We start from the raw sequence: 18,175 nt of genomic DNA, 5'->3' as shown, positions 1-18,175 counted from the left end.
CCTTCCTAGGAGTGTAACTCGTTTCCGGGACGTTCCTAGTGTAGACGCAGCTCAGGGCACCCCCTGTGTGCATCTCTCTCTTTTTTGTAACGTTTCGATGTCTTGAAGTTACACCAGTGTCCGGGGTGGGTGAGGGTACCTTGACCAGCGTCTGCTGCGTTCCTCCTGTGGTTCCAGTGTGGGAACAGGGGCGGGCTCAAGCCCTCGGCACCTGGCAGTGGCTCCGTGTGCTAACGGGGGACAGGGTCCCCAGCGGGCAGTGCCCCTGCCCCTCCCACCACGCTGATTTGGGAGGGTCTCCGCGCCCCACTTGGAAGCAGCGAGCCTGTGGGGGCGGGCGTGGCGCCTGGACGGGCAGGTGGCTGTCGTGCCCCGCTGGCGGGCGGGAGGCCGGCCGGGCCTCGGTTTCCCTGGGGGTGCGCGGCCTCACTGCTGTCTTTCTCTCCACAGAGAGCCAGGTCATGGAGGTGGGGCTCCAGCCGCTGCTCGGGGAGCCCCTGCCGCGGCAGGTGGCCCTGGTGCACGACCCCGACGTGGGGCCCGCCTACGAGTTCGGCGCGGACGTGGGTGGTGACGGCTGGGCGGCCCGGAGCCTCCTGCCCAGCACGTTCTTCCAGCACTTCTCCCTGCTGGTGCACGTGCGGCCGGCCTCGGCGCGCGCGGGCGTGCTCTTCGCGGTCACGGACGCGGCGCGGGCGGTGGTCCTGGTGGGCGTGAAGCTGGCGGCGGCGCGCGGGGCGTGGCAGCAGGTGCAGCTGCTCTACACCGAGCCCGGTGCCGCCCGCACTCACACGGCCGCCAGCTTCACGCTGCCCGCGCTGGACGGTCGCTGGACGCGCCTGGCCATCGCCGTGGACGGCGCACATGCCGCGCTCTTCGTGGACTGCAAGGAGGTCCAGCGCCAGCCCCTGGCGCGCTCCCCACGCGGCCTGCAGCTGGAGCCCGACGCCCGCCTCTTCGTGGCCCAGGCTGGCCGAGCAGACCCTGACAAGTTCCAGGTAACCGCGATGGCCGCCCGCACCGGGGCAGGGGGCGGGCTGGGGATGGGGACGATGGGGACGATGGTTGCTCCCACCTGCTGCGGCAGGGGCCCCGGGGGAGCAGGCCCTTGGTCCACCCAGCTCCCCCTGGGCTTTATTCCCCTGCTGCTCTGGGACTGCCTTCTTCACTGGATACCCACGTCTGCCACCGGCAGGGGCCCCACCCCATGTGTGCATATGTGTGTCTGCACGTGGGTGTGGTGCTCCCCCCATCCGTGAGCGGGGGCTTTGTCCAGGCCCAGCGGCAGACCGCACACAGTGAAAATGAAGAATTTCAAGACGGCAGTGGAGCGCTGAGTGTGGGCCAGGGGGTTCATGCCACGCACCAACATTCATTGTGCTGGTTATTATTTTTGCCAGACTGTGCAGTGGCCCCATGGCCGGTGAGCCCAGGGCAGGCCTCCGCTTCAGAGCAGCGTGGGCAGAATTTCCCCAGCGGTGACCGGCATGTGGCGGTCTCTACCATGTCCCCAGAAGCCCCTTCCCCCAGGCCTGGCCCTGGCCTTCACTTCTGGGGGGAGGCAGATCCCAGATCCTAGTGGGGTCTTTCTCCTGGGCCCTCGGCCCTCGCAGTTCTTGGAACCTTTAGCTGGAGCCCGCCTCCTGGAAGCAGTGCGTGGGCACCCCCAGCAGGCACTGACCCACGAGTCCCTGAATTCTAACATTGCAGCCACTCTGCAGCTGGCCCGCCCCGCCCGGTGGTCCAGACAGGGGTCCCTGTGTGTGCTGATGGGGGATGTGTCCCCAGGGGACAGAAAGTTAATTATTGCCCAGACAAAGGCCGCTTGGTTAAAGTTGTTCTAAGTCCTGGTGACTCGGTTCTGAAAGCTGACCTTTCACCTTTGGCAGGAACTCTCACCCATGGGGTCTGGGAGCCAGCAGGACTTTGATACCAAACTGGGCCTCTTCGTGTTTTCATGTTGATCCTCAAACTTGTTTAACTGGAGAGAAGTTGGAGAGAGCCGTTCCGTCTAGGGAGGGGCGGTGTGGGCTGGCGAGTCGTGAGATTTCCCACGCTTTTCCAGACGGAAATCTCTCCCATAAGTTCCATGTTTCTTTAACACTTTAAAAGAAAAGTTGCTCGTGTGCTGGTGGGGATGGGTTGCCTGTCTCACGGTGCTAACAGAGGTCACCACCTTCCTGCCTCGAGGACAGCCAGAGGGGCTCACCAGGCTGGGGTCGTCTGTGCAAAACACACTTGCCAGTTAGATACGTAGGCAAACAGTGTCTGGGTGTTTTAATTTGCATTTCTTAGTTGTGAGTGAAAACAAACTTTAATGTTTCCCGTGTTTACTGGATGTTTGTACTTCTTCTCGTGGCTAGCCGTTTATGTCCTTTGCATTTTTGTTTTAATGGCTTCCGTTGTTTCTTATTGGTTTATATGAACTCTTTATGTATGTAAGACACTGATCATTTGTTTTATACACTGCAGATTTTATTTCCCAGTTTTTCATTTGCCTTTTCACCTAGTCATTCTTTTTAACCATTGGGATATTTAAAGTGTTTATGTGGTTAAATCTGGCCTGGAATAGACACCCAGAAAAATCTTTGAAGATTAGAGAGACAGAAGCAGAGGGCACTGTCCGGCTCTGTCTGGAGCCCTGCTTACCAGGGTTAGGGTGCTGCCCCTCCCCCTGCCGTAACATGCCACTTCCAGCTGGGTCCAGTGTGGAGTGGCTTCTCTGTCCCCTCGGACTCCAGTTCCAGGAATCTCTCTCTGGGAGTTTGATCAGACTCCAGCCAAGTGAGAGGTGAAGCGTGTTGTCTGGGGGGAGGAGTAGACAAGACGGGTTTAGGACAGGGTTTGTCAGCCTTTCTGAATTCAGACTCCTGGGGAAACATCACTCACACGTGTGACTGCGAAGACTTGGCCCGGATGAGCACAGAGCTTCGGGTGCGGAATGAGCCAGGGTGTCCCCCCCGATGGTCTCCGGAGCAGGGCGCTCAGCCCCTCGCTGACCACCCAGCACTCAGCCCGGCCCCCTCCTGAGGTCCTTGCAGACCCTTTGTTGTTTTCTCCCGTCACAAAAATTAGGAACGTCCTTGGTCTTTCACGTTCATTCTTATTCTTGAGCTTATTTTGTAATAAATATTTCTTGGGAAATCCCTAATTCCACCCAGTTGTTGCAACATTCTGCTTAAAATGTTACTTCCAATTCTTTTTCGGTGGTTATTGACCTCATTCTTTTTTTTTTTTTTTAACTATTTCAAACACTATGTAGTTGAATTTTCGCGACTTAATTTCTCTTTGTTGAAAGTGTTCCTGTTTTCTCATTCCCGTTGGCTTTTCTCTTTATGAAGCCACCTTCCTCTTTACCCCGGTTTCTGTTGAGGTTTAGTCATCTGTTTTTTCAGACCTCCTGGGACCCTCGTCTGAAACTGGTACTGGGCCAGGGCAAGACTGTGCTTGGGAACAAGAGACACGGCCCAGCTGTGCACCTCGTGTTGAACATTCACTGCTTTTGTTCTGTGATGAGGGCGCTGGAGGCTGTGAATTTTCCTCAGCAGGCGGCTTTGTTGGCCACGTTATATAAGGAATAAGTGACTGGCCCACTGAAGCTAAGAGGGTGTCCACCAGCCACGCTAGGTTTGGGTAGGCTTGGCCCCAAGGATGGAGCACAGCGGGCAGGGAAAGTGCTGGCATCCTCTGACACCCCTTAGTCCTCTCGCTGTGGCCCCCAAGTCCAGCCACACCAGACCTGCTGGCCCTGACTGAGGGACAGCTCGGGGCACCAGAGGTCACTGTCCCCAGCTTCTCCCAATACTCCTCTGTCAGTCATCTGAACTGACCTGGACCCGTACTGTAACTGGTCACAGTCCTGCAGCAGTCACGCAATTCCCTGACTTCATGAAATGGAGAAATGGGGAGAGAGTTCCTTGTAATAGAATTTGACGCGAATAGTTGAGGAGTTGGGGCTTGGTACGGGAAGCTGGTCAGAAGCCACTCAGTTCAGGACATACGGGACGTGGGACAGTGGTGATGTGGGCCAATCACAGAGACAGCCGGGGTAGGTGACAAGCGACCAGGCAACCTGGGGGTCAGCCAGCAGAGGAGGGAGGGGCCGGGGGTGAGGACGGGCGAAGCAGGCCCAGGAGGGCTGGGCCCCACCCACCCCCTGTCCAGGCTTGCTCAGCCCCACTGCCCTGGGCCAGGACATGGCCCTTCCAGATGGAGCAGACACCCTGGCACCCCTCAGGGGTGTGGGAGGCCCCCTGGGGAATGCTGGGGTGCCCGGAGCTGGGGTCCCAGGGAGATGGACCCAGCACCAGTGACTAGGGATGCGCTTTCACGGCGTGGGGCTCTGGTCGTCTGCACAAACTCTAAGCCCAGTGGCCCTAGTGAGGCAGCAACTGGACAGATTTCAGACGGTCTGGATTTCACAACCTCTGCTTGCAAGTCCGTCCAGCGTGTGCAGCGGGTCTTGTGGCCTTTGTGCTGCTGGCATCTTCCCAGCTGAGCATGGCCTCAGGCGTGTCCTGCTCCCCACTCCTCCCGGCGTCCGGCAGCCTGTTGCTGAGTGGCTGGCCTGATGCCGGCTGGTGTGGGGACCCTCGCCTCACGGGACAGTGTCCGTGTGGGGACGGTCATGCCCAGATGCCCTCTGCCCGCCAGGAGCCTCGTGACCTTCCTGCATCGCTGTCACACACGAAGTGCCCCGGTGCTGTTTAGAGTGTGGCTTTTCTAGAAATTGAACGTCTGGCCCCTCGTGCCGCCCCTGGCGTGATTCTCTGTCGCCTGGAGATGCCCTGTCCCTCCTCCAGCAGGGCTGTGGGTGGGCCGAGAATTTCCATCCCCAACATGCTCCTGCCACTGACCTGAGCCCAGTGACCAACCCCCGTGCATGCACACACGTGTGTCCTCCCGCACACAGACCTCCACACGCCCCTCCCGGCAGCTCACTGCCCTCCCTGGTGGCTGGAGCATCTCAGGGTTCCAGGGGGGAACAGACCAGCCACTGCCCACGGCCGAATCCCCTCATCACAGCCGGGTGGACCGTCCCTCTTCAGACCGGAGCTCCAGCCCTGGGTGGTCTGCAGGCTGCCAGCCCCTCACAGCCTCTCCTCTACCCGCAACCAGGTTCTGCCCGTAGGATCCACGTACCACACGGGGCCCAGGGACCCCGATGCCTATACAGTCCTGTGGTCAGTCAGGCCATCCTGTGTCCCGCCAGTGATGTCCAGCCCTGGACACAGCCTCAGCTCCCCAATGGCTGCCGTGAGAAGGGGCCAGCTCCACCCTGACGGTGGGCCTTGCAGGGACTCTGCAGGCTGGTTCAAGGCTCCAGAGAAGACCGTGGCTTTCTGCTCTCAGGGGGCTGGTGACGGGGGACCCAGGGCAGGCAAGGATGCAGCTGGATGTGAAGGGCAGAAGCAGCTGGACTCAGCTTTGGACATAGGTGTCTGCGCTGGTTCAGCTGAAACAATGGGCTAACCTCAGACTGAGGGAGGCTGCACTCCACATGCCTGGTCACTTCTGGGAAGACGCTGCCACCTCCCTCCCGCCAGCCAGGGGACAGGCTCCTGGACGGCAGTGCTGACCGCGACCCCCGCCCCCCAGCCCTGTGGTCTGTCAGCTTCCCCTGGAGGCCCAGACATCACCAGGCAGGTGCTGGTCCCCTCCAGGCCATCCTGCAGAACCTTCTGGAACCGCTGGTCATCCTGAGTGTGAGAAGCGTGCAGCCTCCTGCCATGGTGTGAGGGTCGGAGCTGCAGGAGGGGCTCGCCAGGCAGGATGGGCCTTGGCCACGAAGCCACGGGCGCTTCTGCCTTAGAGCTTCTGAAATGAGCTGCGGTCAGGTGGGGAAAACAGTGAACGTGGCCCGTGTTCCCACCAATGGACACTGTTCTCGCCACCTTCGGAGATCAAGCAGCGACAGGACGCCATTGTCGGCGACTTGGTGCCCCCGTCGGCTGGTGAGGCCGCAGCAGTTTTGGGAGCCCCGAGCAGGGCCCACCGCCCCTGAGGCCAGCCCCCGTGCTCACTTGAGAAAGGGGGGCGGTCCACGTGCGCTGCGGAGCTGAACCCCCCCGCCTGCACCTCCTCTCCGCCTGTGTCTTTGGCCCCCTCCCCCCCCGCAGGCCTGGCTGTGTTGGGGACATGAGGACCTCATGTAACTGGGGGCTGTGGGGTTCTCCCTCAGCCCCCCCCGGGCCAGCTGACCTCATTCGCCTGAACGTGCACACACACCTGTGCACATACACACCCACGTGTGCACGTACAAGCATGTGGATGCAGGGGCACGCTCACACACGACGACGCGCGCACCTGCACGACACAGTTATACACTCATGTATACGTGCGCACATCCACGTGCACGTGACACACGCGATGTGTACACACAAACACACACGCAGGGAGGTGGGGTGTCCCACCCCGTAGGCCTCTATCAGTGGGAGTGGAGGTGCAAGGGGGAGTATGGAGCCGGGCAGAACCGGGGTCCGGAGGTGCTGATCCTTGGGAGGGAGTCCGTGGGGCTTCCTGGAGGAGGTGGCCTGAGCTGGGCCCAGAGAGAGGCGTGGAGCCCTCAGGCGAGGGCTCATGGGGACGCACGGGGGTGTTTGTCAGCTTGTGGTCACGCGTGGAGCAGGATGGCCGTGAGACGGGGGATCAGTGATAAAGGGAGTGTGAAGGGCACTTAGGGGGTAAACAGTAACCTGACCGGTCGGCACACGGCCCGAGGACATCCCGCCCGTGGCCTATTTTAATACAGCCCACGACTAGAAAGGCTTCTCCATGTTTGAGTGGCTGCAGAACCAAAAGAAGACGAGTGCTTTGTGAGGCGTGAATGTTTGAGTGTCCTGTACGGTCTGGTGGGAGCAGCTGCGTCCAGCGTCCACCAACCACCTGTGGTCAGCTTCCCGACACAGCCGCAGAGCAGCGGCAGCAAAGACCTGGAAATGTGCACCGTCTGGCCCTTGACTGAGAAGGTTTGCCGGCTCCGGACCTAAACTGGTCTGTATTAAGAGCTGTGAAAACGTGCATCTTAGACTCGATGAAATGTCTCTATTCAGGAGAAGATGCGCTGATAAATCCCGTGGATTAAAATGAAAACAAAAGAAATACCAGGCAAGCATGTGTAAATACTCGTAAGTGCCAGGCAGGGAAGCCTTCTAGAAAGGGCACCAAAGGCCCGGGGTCCAGCGGCCTCACGCACGTGTCTCCGCGATCTCAGCGGCGACTCAGAACCTGTGGTTGTGTCACCCTCTGGGGAACAGGAGACCTCATGGCAAAGGCCCCGGCGCAGCCAGGCTGAGGTCCTCGGCCATCGTGCCATTCCAGCTGGTGGTGGCCCTGCCCCAGCGTTGGGCTTTCTGTAGGAGCGGGGGTCCCGCATCTTCTCCGTGCCTGCTGCCCCGACCTCCCCCCGGCCAGTGCCGCCTGCCTCGTGCCCCGAGGGGACACCACCTCCAAGGACACTGCACACTGCTGGCCTGTTCTCTGCGCTGGGACCCGAGAGATGTGTCTGTGCTGTGTCCTGGCACCTAGTGTGGGGCTGGGGCCACGGAGGGAGCGTGGAGCCCGCGAGCGGGTGATGAGCGTTCATGCTGAAGAGGGAAGGAGGGAGGGAGTGATGCCGCCCGCTGTGGCGTCCCCCGCTGTGGTGCTACCCCTGGGGTTGGCCTCAGACGTGCCGGGCTCCGAGCTGGCTGCAGCTTGAGTCGGGGTCTCCCTGCGCCCTGGGCCTCCTGCCTTGGGACCCCTGGTGACCTTCCCCTCTGTGCAGGGCCTGATCTCGGACCTGAGGCTGCGTGAGGACCCCCAGGTGAGCCCCCTGCACTGCCTGGATGAGGATGAGAAGGACGATGACGATAGGGTGAGTGGCCGCTGCCTGGGCTCAGGCAGGGGCTCCCTCCCCGCCCCCACCTTGTGGGAGGAGGGACTCAAGGCCGGGAGTGGGGTGGCCTTGCCTGGAAACCCAAAGTAACGGGGCCAGAAAGGTCTCTTTTGAAAGATGCCACTTTGGGTCGATGTTACTTGGGATTACGTTTCTATCTACCTGTAACCTGAGAAAGAACCTCCCTTGCCTAGAACTTTCCACACAGAAACACTTACAGAACCTAAAGGTTAAAAATCACCCCTAGAATAGCCAGTTGGCGATAGAGTCACTAGTAGTCACCAGAGCAAAAAATGTGTGTGTGTGCGTGTGCAGTAGTGTGTGTGCGTGCGTGTGTGCAGTATGTGTGTGCGTGTGTGCGTGTGCAGTAGTGTGTGCGCGTGCAGTAGTGTGTGGTGTGTGTGTGCGTGCACGTGCACACTGTCCCGTGGCACCTAAGGCAGAAAGCACACCACTTCTGGTGTGTGAAGAACAGACGGGCAGGAGACCTGTGTCCCCAGGGCAAACCCAGGTCTCAGCCGTGTGCAGGGAGCAGGGCAGGCGAGAGGGGGCATGACCTTCACGCTGAGTCCCAGCCCCCGAGGGTCCCTGGGCGGGGCCTCCCCTCTCGGCCGTTTCCCAGGACAGCGTCCCGGGACAGGATGGCCCGTGGAGAGGAAGGAATGCGTTTCGTGCGGGTCTGTGTGTCCGGCCGGTCGCTGAGCTCGCTTCCCGCAGGCCTTTTGTTCTAAGTGGTCTGATGGACACGTGCCCTGTCGAGGACCACCCTGACCCCCACACCCAGCCCGCCCTCTCCCCCCGCCCCCAGCTCCCGGGGGGCTGGGGGCTTCAGTCACTGGCTTGTTTCCTGTCAACCGTGCAGGCGTCAGGAGACTTGGGGAGCGGGCTTGCGGAGACCTGGGAGCGTATCGGGGAGGAGTTGGTGAGTGCCGGGGCCCTCAGGGTGGGGTGTCGGGGACACGTGTGCACACGCGTGTGCGAATTCTAAGGGCTCCTGGGCGGCCAAGACAAATGCCCGCTGGAGACGGGGGCCTAGAGCTCTGGCCGAGCGGCCGGCGCGCCTTCCGGCTGAGCCTCCTCCGGGGGAACGTTCTCTCGAATCCAGCGTCTGGTCCAGACCTCGTGCGGTTGTCTGATTGACCTTGGTATCTGTTTGCATCTCCCGTCAGCTTGTGGGGCCGTAAGGGACTAAGGGGCCAACCCCGCTCTGTAGCCCACACGGCCCAAAGCCACACACAGGGCTGGGGGTGTCTCGGGCGTGACAGGGACATCGCCTTCTCCTGTTTGGACAGATCACCTCCTCTTAGGGCTTGGGCGTTGAGGGGCCGTGATGGGATGGAGTGCTGAGCTGCCCTGGGGTGGACGGTTGGCGGCCCCCCGCACGCCAGGGACGCCGGGGCTCCCTGCACTAGCCAGGGCAGCTCTCGGGGAGCCGCGCTAGCTCTGGCGCCCGGCCGCCCCCTGGAGGGTGTCAGAGGGTGGTGCCCACCCTGGCCCTGCCGGGGGTCATGTGGCCCGTCCACTCCTCAGCCATCTCCACCCAGGGGCCCTGGGCACAAACTGCGGCGACGGCGGCGTCCCCACTGTGCCGGTGCCAAGGCGTGAAGCGCTGCAGCCACGGGGACTCTCTTTTTTTTTTTTTTTTTTTTGTGGTACGCGGACCTCTCACTGCTGTGGCCCCTCCCGTTGCGGAGCACAGGCTCCGGACGCGCAGGCTCAGCGGCCATGGCTCACGGGCCCAGCCGCTCCGTGGCATGTGGGATCTTCCCGGACCGGGGCGCGAACCCACGTCCCCTGCATCAGCAGGCGGACTCCCAACCACTGCGCCACCAGGAAGCCCCACGGGGCCTCTCTTAACAGACTGGAGGCGGGGGCAGCCAGAGATGGAAAGAGTCATCCGGCCTGCAGTGCGCTAACTAGGAAGCCATCCCTGCCAGCTCCTGCTTCAGAAAATCTGGCCGAGGCCGCAGTATGGGAGGGAGGAGGGGCCGTGCGGAAGCTTCTGTGCGGGGCCCAGCCTGGTCCAGGGCACCCTCGGCCTCTCAGCGCCCCCTGCGCGCTCTCCGTGGTCCTCCGTGCCTCCGCCCTCCCCCGCCCACGGGGTCTGAGGTGTCAGCGGCTGAGCAGCTCCGGGTCCCTGGGGACCCTCCCCATATCGGAGGGTTGTGGCTGTAGGGGGAAGGCCTGGTGTCCAGCGCCAGGTGCCGCTTGCCCACCGGGCAGTGGGGGAGCCCTTGGACAGGCCTCACAGGCATGCCGTCCCGGGCACCTAGACCAGCACCATCTCCCGAGCACTGTTGCCAGGGAGCTTGTGCCAGGTGTGGACGGCTGGTCACGGGAAGCGTCTTCACTGCGCCTGTGCCCACATCCTCGCAGCTCCGGGTGCCTCTGGGGACAGGGAAGCGGGCTCACAGAGCAGGGCCACCCCTCCCCTTGTGCAGTGAACACAGAGGCTCCCTCCCTCTGTGGGCGTCCAACATGGTGATGGCTACGTGCCCGTCACTGTCCGGACCACAGGCAGGAACTGGGGCTCCCTGAGTCTCTGAGGGGCCGTCCTGGGCCCTGCAGGGGGCGGGGAGGGCCGGCGCTCAGCCATCCCTCCAGGTGTGGGGGTTTGGGGACTTGCAGGGCGAGGACACCCCCATCCCCTGAGCTGTCCAGGAGAAAATGGCTCCGGAGGGACCTAGAGCCTCTTCCTGTCTGTGACGGAGTTTCCAGGAGAAAATGGCTCTGGAGGGGCCAGAGCTTCTTCCTGTCTGTGACGGAGTCTCTGGTGGCTTAAGAATAACTTCCCTGCAGTCCATAAACGTCTCATTTTACAACTGAACGCATGTAAACCTGACAGCTTTGCCAGCGCTCACGGGCCACACGCGTCGCTGAATAACAGCTGCTTCCCACTCTCACCCCAGGGCGCACCCCTGGGACCCGGGCTGCCCGAGGCCCCTCCAGTCACTTCTCCGCCCTTGGCTGGAGTGGGCAGCCAGGAAGATTTCAGAACTGAGGAAATTGAGGAGGAGACCACGGTGTCTTCGTTAGGAGGTAAAGCTCTGCTGGGGTGGTGTGAGTGTTTGTCAGTGGGGTGTGCGTGTGCATTCAGTGTGTGCGCCCAGCGCATGTCTGTGTCTGTGTGGCAGAGGAGGGGCTCCCGTCCGTCACACGCACGCCCTGCTGGGGAGGGCCCATGCCTGCCCCGCCCCCTCGCTGCCCCAGCTGCGGGTCCTCAGCTGCTCCGTGGACGTGGTCTCTCCTGTGTTTTGTTTCTCACTTTCTGCTGCTCCTGAGGGATTTGTGGGACCGTCCCAAGGGTGCTGCTACTTCCCAGCCTGGGGACAGCGGGGTCACCAGGAGGATGTGAGAGCTGGTTTTCGGGGAAGAGGTGCAGAGGTGCCTCTGCTCAGGCCCTCTGCAAAGTAGGGCAGCATTTGGGGGCTCAGGGACTCCCCCCACGCGCGGCCCAGAGGGTGCACAGGCTCGGACGCCCGGGCCACCCTGGGAAGTGGACCGTGTCTTCATGCCCAGCTGCCCGTGGCCGCGTGCCGGTGCCCACGAAGGTTGCTGCGTGCCACAGGGCCCACATCTCCCTTCAGTTGCTATTCCCATATCTTCTTTCATAAAAATCTGTTCCAGTCTCACGCCCGAATTTTAACGGGCCGTTTGTTTTCCTGTTATCGACTTCTGAGAGCCTTTATCTTCTGCACACGACTCCTTTGTCAGATATCCCCTCAGTCTGCGGCTTACCTTTGCCTCTTGTTAATAGTGACTTAGAAGAGCACAAGGTTTTAACTTGGATGAAATTAGAGTTAGCGGTTTGTCCTTCATGGGTCTCGGTGCTGGCGTCACGTCTGAGAAGCCAGCCAGTCTTGGGCTTTCACTCGGGCCTGCGATCCACAGGACGTGGTTCTCGCACGTGGCTCCAGCACGTGTACTGGAAGGAGCGCGCTGCGCCTCTGCGTTGCCCGGGGCCTTTGCCGAGAGCAGCTGTGCGTGTGCCGGTCTGTCTGGACTCTGCTCCGTTGCGGCCCGTCTCAGCGTCTTCACAGCGTCGCACACGGTCCCGATCGCTTGGCTTTGCGATCAGCCTGGGCTCGGGCGGTGTGCGGCCTCCAGCCTCGCGCTGCCTTGACGAAGCTGCTTGGGCGTTCTGTGTGCTTCGCAGTCTCGTGTGAATTTTCGATCCGTATGTCAGTTTCTCCGAGAAGGGCTGCCAGGGTTTGGACGCTGCGGGTCAGCGTGGGGACCGGCCTGGGCGTCCAGCTAATGTTGAGTCTTCCGACCCCGGACTCAGGCTCTGTCTCCTCTGGCTTATTTAGGCCTTTGCTTTCTCTGAGCGGCATTTTTGCGGTTTTAAATGTTTCTGAGGCAGGAATTTTAATTTTGCCTTACATCAGGAAGAGGCCTGGGAGGTGTCCCGGGGCAGGATGGGGTGCCCCCCGGTGGCTGACCTGTGACTTGGCAGGTCTGCGGGGGGTGGGGTGGGGCTGGCCAAGGCCACAGTGCCCCCAGCAGGCACCGCCGGCTCGCGTACTGAGCAGGGCGAGCCCAGGGGCGGCTGCAGGTGGGCGTGGGGGGTTGTGGCCCCGAATTCCTCTGGAAACGGGCACGGACGTCCCTCAGGGCTGCGCGACCCTGGAAACTTAGGTCCTGTCCAGCCCCCAGGCTCAGCGCCCGGCACTGTCAGAGTGAGATCAGGACCTCGCAAGGGCACAGACCCCTCAGGCAGCGGGACGTTGGAAAGCTGCCTGAATCCCGTTTTGTAATTGACTCGGTGGTGCTGACGCTATTGGATGAAAGCTTCGGGGGAACAGCCTCAAGCTCCACCCCCAAATTCCTGTCCATCACAAGGGGAGGCGCCATCTTGCACCCAGTGGAGGGAAAACCCGCAGACGGGGGTGGGGGCGGGAGGACGCGCAGGATGATGTGCTGGGGCCAGGCGTCCATGCCGCAGGCGCTCTTCTCTGTGCCGTTTTGTTGCTTTCCCAGCTCTGTGGGAACCGTCCTTAGCTTGGGCTGAGGCTGGCTTTGGCCGGATTTGGTGGGTGGACCGACCCTCCACAGGTCCTGGCACCGCCACCGTCACCATCCCCCGCAGGGAAGCCACAGGGACGCGGTTGGGCGCGAGGGGAGACTTGGGTTAGGTCACCGCACAGAACAGCGCTGCACTTCCCGCACGTGAGCCAGAGTCTCGGGGGCTCTCGCTCCCGGGTGCCGCCGCCTGGCGCTCAGGGGGGAAGGGTCGCGAGGATTCTGCAGACCCTCAGACGGGAGGAGAAACGCGACTGCAGGGTCGGAGCTGGAGCCCGGGCTCAGGGCCCGGCCAGGACTGAGCGCCAGGCAGGGGGCAGCCTGGGGACGGTCTGACGGCCACCTCTGCCTCCTACAGCTCAGACCCTCCCCAGCTTGAGCACGGTCGCCACGTGGGACGGGGGCGAGTGGAGCCCTGGGGGCGGCCTGAAAGAGGTGAGGTCACCACGGGGACCCCAGAGCAGGCGGAGCCCCTGCTCTGCTCACCGGGGACCCTGACAGAGTTCTGGGGCTCCTGGCCGTCCTCTGTGCCCCCTCGTACCCGCGGGCACCAGCAGCACTGGGTGTCCACGGCTGGGGACGCTCCCCAGCCAGAGCACAAGGGCGGGTGTAGGGGACGCCGGGCGTCCTGGCACCACCATGCCGGCCCCGTGTGCGTCCACAAGCATGTCCCCTTGCCTGTCCCCTGCGCCTGTCTTGTCTGTGCCCCCCCTGCTGTGTGATCCCGGGCCCGGCCCAGGATGCAGGCGAGCGTGTGTGCCCCCGTCCCAGCCTGTACCCTCTCCTCTTCGTCCCCAGCAAGGCCTGAAGGGGCAGAAAGGAGAACCAGGCGCTCAGGGTCCCCCCGGCCCGGTCGGTCCCCAGGGTCCCGCAGGCCCGGCTGTGCAGAGCCCCGACGCACAGCCCGTTCCCGGGCCGCAGGGACCCCCGGGGCCCCCGGGTAAGGACGGCGCCCCCGGAAGGGATGGCGAGCCCGTGAGTACTGTCTCCGTTTCGTCCAGCCGGGGGTGGGGGCTTGGCCAGAGGGGAGAGGGAAGCAGGGTCCTGGGGCTCCGGACAGCCGCTTCCTTCCCTGGGTGCAGCGGGAGGGTGGCGGGGGGGCAGGCAGAGCCAGCCCAGGGCCGCGGGCAGGGACATGGCCACAGTGCCCTGGACGGAAGGTTCTCCAGCCCCGTGCCGAGAGCCACCCTCTCGTGGGAGCAGAGGGGCTGGGGGGACAGGGGTCCGTTTCTGTGTTCAGCGTGGAGTGGGGTCAGGTGTGATTTTCTGTCACTGATGGTTTCTCTCCCACTTTCCAGGGTGATCCTGGCGAAGATGGGAAACCTGTAAGTTGCCTTTTCTTTCAGAACCTGTGTGATCTGTGACGTTTGCATGAGTCCCCAGGCTCCCCCTCTTTCCCACCCAGTGACTGTTTTTAAGCTCAACAAACTGAAGAGATTTCAAAATGAAGCCATTTTCAAAATGCAACTTTTGTTAAGAAAATATAAGTCTAACGGTTGATAGAAAAATATAAAGTTATGCGTGTGTATTGAGACGTTTAGGCTACCAGGAAAGAAGTGAAAGTAAAGCTTCCAGATTCTTAGAGGTGAGAGAGGAACAGCCTGAAGTTGGGGGTGGGCGGTGCAGCGGGGACACAGCACGTAGAGAAGAAGAGAGACGCTCGCAGGAGAAACACAGGCTCGTCAGCCGTCACGGTGGATAAGACAGCTTCTACCTCAAGACAGTTTGGATTTTTAAAAATCAACAAATGCTATTCGTTGATAATAACAGAATAAAATGACACAAGAGGGTTCAAATAAAGATTTGGGAAATGACAGAGCCACAAATGGTGATGGGAAGGCAGGGAGGGAGGCTCTCAGGACTGAGCGGAGACACGGCAGACGCCCGGGGGGACGTCAGGAAGGACGGCGGGGACGTTTCTTGTGGACTCAGCCTGTCCTTCATCGGCCTCTGCGCTTGAGGACCGAGCTTGGCTCAGTCGTTGCGGGGAGCCTCTGCAGCGCGGGGTGCGTGTGTGCACGTGTGGCATCCAGGGTCCGGCGCCTGGATTAGCCAGCCCCTGGATCGGGGTGTGCTGGGGCCTCGAGTCGACGCGCCCTGCGTGCGGACGCTCAACATAGAGGGCTGTTCCGGCCGCGCGGCCTCCACCCATTCACCCAGGCAGCACCCACGGAGGCACTGCTGTCCTCAGCGCCCCCGCAGCACACGCGAGCACGCACACACGCGACGGGCAGGGCGCCACCCTCCGGCCTGGTGTCCCCGGGACACCGAGGTCACCTCTGCAGGCCGCTGCTCCCTGGTGGCAGCCTCGCATCTCCGAGGTTGGCGGTGCCCCCCTGCGGCCCCCAGGACAGCCCCATCTCCGTAGGCACAGAGCCGCATGTCGGTGGTGGCTTGGCCGGTGATGGGCACAGGGCCTACTCCTGACCGAGCCTTCTGGCTTCTGTCTTCCAGGGGGACACTGGGCCGCAGGGCTTCCCAGGAACCCCAGGAGACATGGGCCCCAAGGGCGAGAAGGTGAGAGGTAACCGGCTGGGCGTGGGGCGGGCGCGACCCGAGGTGGGGCTGTGAACCCCGGTGTGACAGGGGTCTTCTGTTCCCAGGGGGATCCTGGGGTCGGGCCGAGGGGACCCCCAGGACCCCAAGGGCCTCCGGGGCCACCCGGACCCTCCTTCAGACCTGACAGGCTGGTGAGTCCTCCCTCTTCCACCCGGGTCCCAGCAAAGGGGCCTCTGATCGTGCTCGGCTTCCGACGCCACACTGCTCGGGTCCGGAACCGGCCTCCCGGGGGCGTGTGCAGGCCCCGGGCGCTTGGTCCCTGCCCTGCCTCGGGTGTTTTCATTTGGGGGTCGGGGGGCTCGAGGTCACCGTGACAGTCCTGCACAGTTAGCGCCAAGGGCCGGTGCTCGAGGGGGAGCTCGGCGCGGGGGTGCGGCCTCGCCGGCTGACCGCAGGTGGGCCGTCTGGGCTTCTGGTGACTCAGCCTCTCCCCTCAGACCTTCATCGACATGGAGGGGTCCGGGTTTGGTGGTGACCTGGAGAGCCTCCGCGTGAGTGACCCGTGGCCGGGGTGGCCGCTGCCCTGACGTCCCCAAGCACCAGCGGAGCCCGTTGGGCGGTGGCGAGGCCTGGCGGGGTGGGGGGCAGTGGGCATCCTTCGGCCGGTGCTGCATGCAGTGACGGTTCTGTGTTTTCCGTGTCCAGGGCCCTCGAGGCTTCCCCGGCCCACCTGGGCCCCCTGGCGTCCCAGGCCTGCCCGGAGAGCCAGGCCGCTTCGGGATGAACAGCTCAGACGTCCCCGGACCTGCAGGCCTTCCCGGAGTGCCTGGGCGGGATGGGCCCCCCGGGCTTCCTGGGACCCCAGTAAGGCCCGCCTCCCCTCATCTGCCCGTGTCCACGTCCGGGTCGGGGGGACAGTGAACGTGGGGCCTTCCTCCGTCTGGGCGAAAGCCTCCCTCACCACCTCCGTCCTCCTGCCCAAAACCTTTTGGGGGGGCACCCGTCTTTGGGCCCCCGGGTGGGAGGGACCTGTGTGGGCAGCCCCGCTGGTGCCCACATGACAGCTGCTCACCTCCCTGCCCTTGCAGAGGCCGTCTCGGGGGTGACTCGTGGGACGGGGTTGGCCCTGATGCTTGGGATGGGAGGCCGAGAGGGGCCCACGTTGGGCCCTGCGGGCCCCCCTCCTGGCACTGGGGACACCGCACCATGGCCTGGCAGGTGCCTGGAGGTGTCGCTGTTGGGTCCCAGGAACCACGGGTGTGCACCTGGTTTTCACCCAGAAACGTGCTCGGGACACAGAGTCCGTGGGCCCTGCGGTTTCCTGCTGAAGGCGCGATGACCCTTTACTGAGAGTCCACGGCCGTTCACCAGCCCCAACCTCTGCACACGAGGCCACCCCCGCCCCGTGGGGCTGGCGGCCCTTCTCATCCTCTCTAATTTGATTGGCGACTCAAATTAAACTAAAGAGGGGGAAGGAAGAAATAATAACCCGAACAGAACTGTCGGACGCCCTTGACCGTGCACGTGGGCGGGTCTCCCGTGAGCTGTGGGACTCTGGGCCGTGTCCCGGGAGTGTTTCGGGTGCCGGATGCACAGATGGTCTTCTGCTAACCCAAATCGTTCTCCATCTGGCCTCACGCTCTGCTCTTTTCTCCCCAGGGACCCCCAGGTCCTCCAGGAAAAGATGGGCAACCAGGACAGAGCGGCCAGAAAGGCAGCCTTGTGAGTCACTCCCCCGGCATCCAGGGCGGACCTGACCTAGCGCCGTGGCGTGTGGGTATTTGGGTGGCGTGGCCCCGGGTCAACAGAGGAGAAATGCCACAGGGCAGGGCGGTGACGGCTTTAACTCAACAGGGAGCCGCCGTCTTCTCGGTCCGACAGCCGGGGAACCCTGGGCTTCCCACGCTGGCTCAGAACCGGCCGCTGGGGCCCCTGTAAAAATCCAGGACTTCACTACATGATGCTGTTCCTCCGTGGTGCCAGTTGGCCTAATGGTTTTGAAGAGTCTCGACGCTTTACTTGATTTGGACATTTTATTTCTAGTTTCCATTTTGGTTGCATTGATAATGGAGAAACTTTCAAGGCTGCACACCTGTGACCGGGGCCCGTGGCTTCCATGTGGTTTCTCGGGGATGGAGCACGGGAGGTGCCCACACAGTCCTCTGGAGATGATACTTCCCTGTGATCTTTCAGCGAGAACCTGGCTGTTTGGGGCTCAGCAGAGGAGGCCAGTTTTAAGGGAACCGTTTGTGTTCCGAGCTTGCTGCCCTGCGGCTGTTGAGCTAAAAGGACTCTCCTCCTGGTTCCGGGGGGGCAGGGGGCGAGGGTTGCTGTCAGCGAGGTCAGCCCTGCCCCCTCCACGGCTGAGCCTCCATCCCCATCTGAAACCGGGGTGACGGTGGGAACAGCCAGGGGTGCGCCAGGGCCAAGAGGAGACGCTTGGAGTTTTAGAGGTAGTTGGTACAAGGGGAAAACTTGACCTCATGGGCCGGGATAAAGCAAGTGAGACGCTGTCTGCTCTCTCTCACTGCCTGCACCTTGGTCCGATTGTGTAGTAACTGTTCTCTTCTCCCGCAGGGTGAGGCGGGCGCCCCAGGACCCAAGGTACCGACAAAGCCCCAGTGCCGCCGCTCTTCCTGGGCGGGATGGGCCCGCCAGCCGAGGGGGTGGGGGTGAGGGCATGGCGGCCGAGGGGTCGAGCTCCCGGGCGCTGATCGTGGGGTCCGGCCGGGAACCGCCCTGGCAGCCGGCACCACGTCTGTCCTGCGAGACCGTTTC

At 62.5% G+C, this 18,175-nt stretch overlaps 1 protein-coding gene across 5 annotated transcripts in view; it reads left to right on the top strand.

Annotated features, from left to right (window-relative positions):
* Positions 1–18,175, top strand: part of COL18A1 (collagen type XVIII alpha 1 chain) — a 96,088-nt gene that overhangs the window by 58,887 nt on the left and 19,026 nt on the right. For all 5 annotated transcript variants that reach the window (XM_060010206.1, XM_060010205.1, XM_060010204.1 and 2 more), the window contains 13 exons: positions 451–998; positions 7,766–7,855; positions 8,739–8,798; positions 10,786–10,915; positions 13,257–13,333; positions 13,697–13,873; positions 14,197–14,223; positions 15,353–15,415; positions 15,502–15,588; positions 15,895–15,948; positions 16,103–16,261; positions 17,057–17,119; positions 17,975–18,001. In XM_060010206.1, coding sequence (XP_059866189.1) covers positions 451–998; positions 7,766–7,855; positions 8,739–8,798; positions 10,786–10,915; positions 13,257–13,333; positions 13,697–13,873; positions 14,197–14,223; positions 15,353–15,415; positions 15,502–15,588; positions 15,895–15,948; positions 16,103–16,261; positions 17,057–17,119; positions 17,975–18,001 — 1,562 coding nt within the window. The remainder of the gene's footprint in view (positions 1–450; positions 999–7,765; positions 7,856–8,738; positions 8,799–10,785; positions 10,916–13,256; positions 13,334–13,696; positions 13,874–14,196; positions 14,224–15,352; positions 15,416–15,501; positions 15,589–15,894; positions 15,949–16,102; positions 16,262–17,056; positions 17,120–17,974; positions 18,002–18,175) is intronic.

The sequence above is a fragment of the Delphinus delphis genome, chromosome 4 (genome assembly GCF_949987515.2).
Source record: "Delphinus delphis chromosome 4, mDelDel1.2, whole genome shotgun sequence".
NCBI classification, from domain to species: Eukaryota; Metazoa; Chordata; class Mammalia; order Artiodactyla; family Delphinidae; genus Delphinus; species Delphinus delphis.
This window is presented reverse-complemented; position numbering and strand designations above follow the sequence as displayed.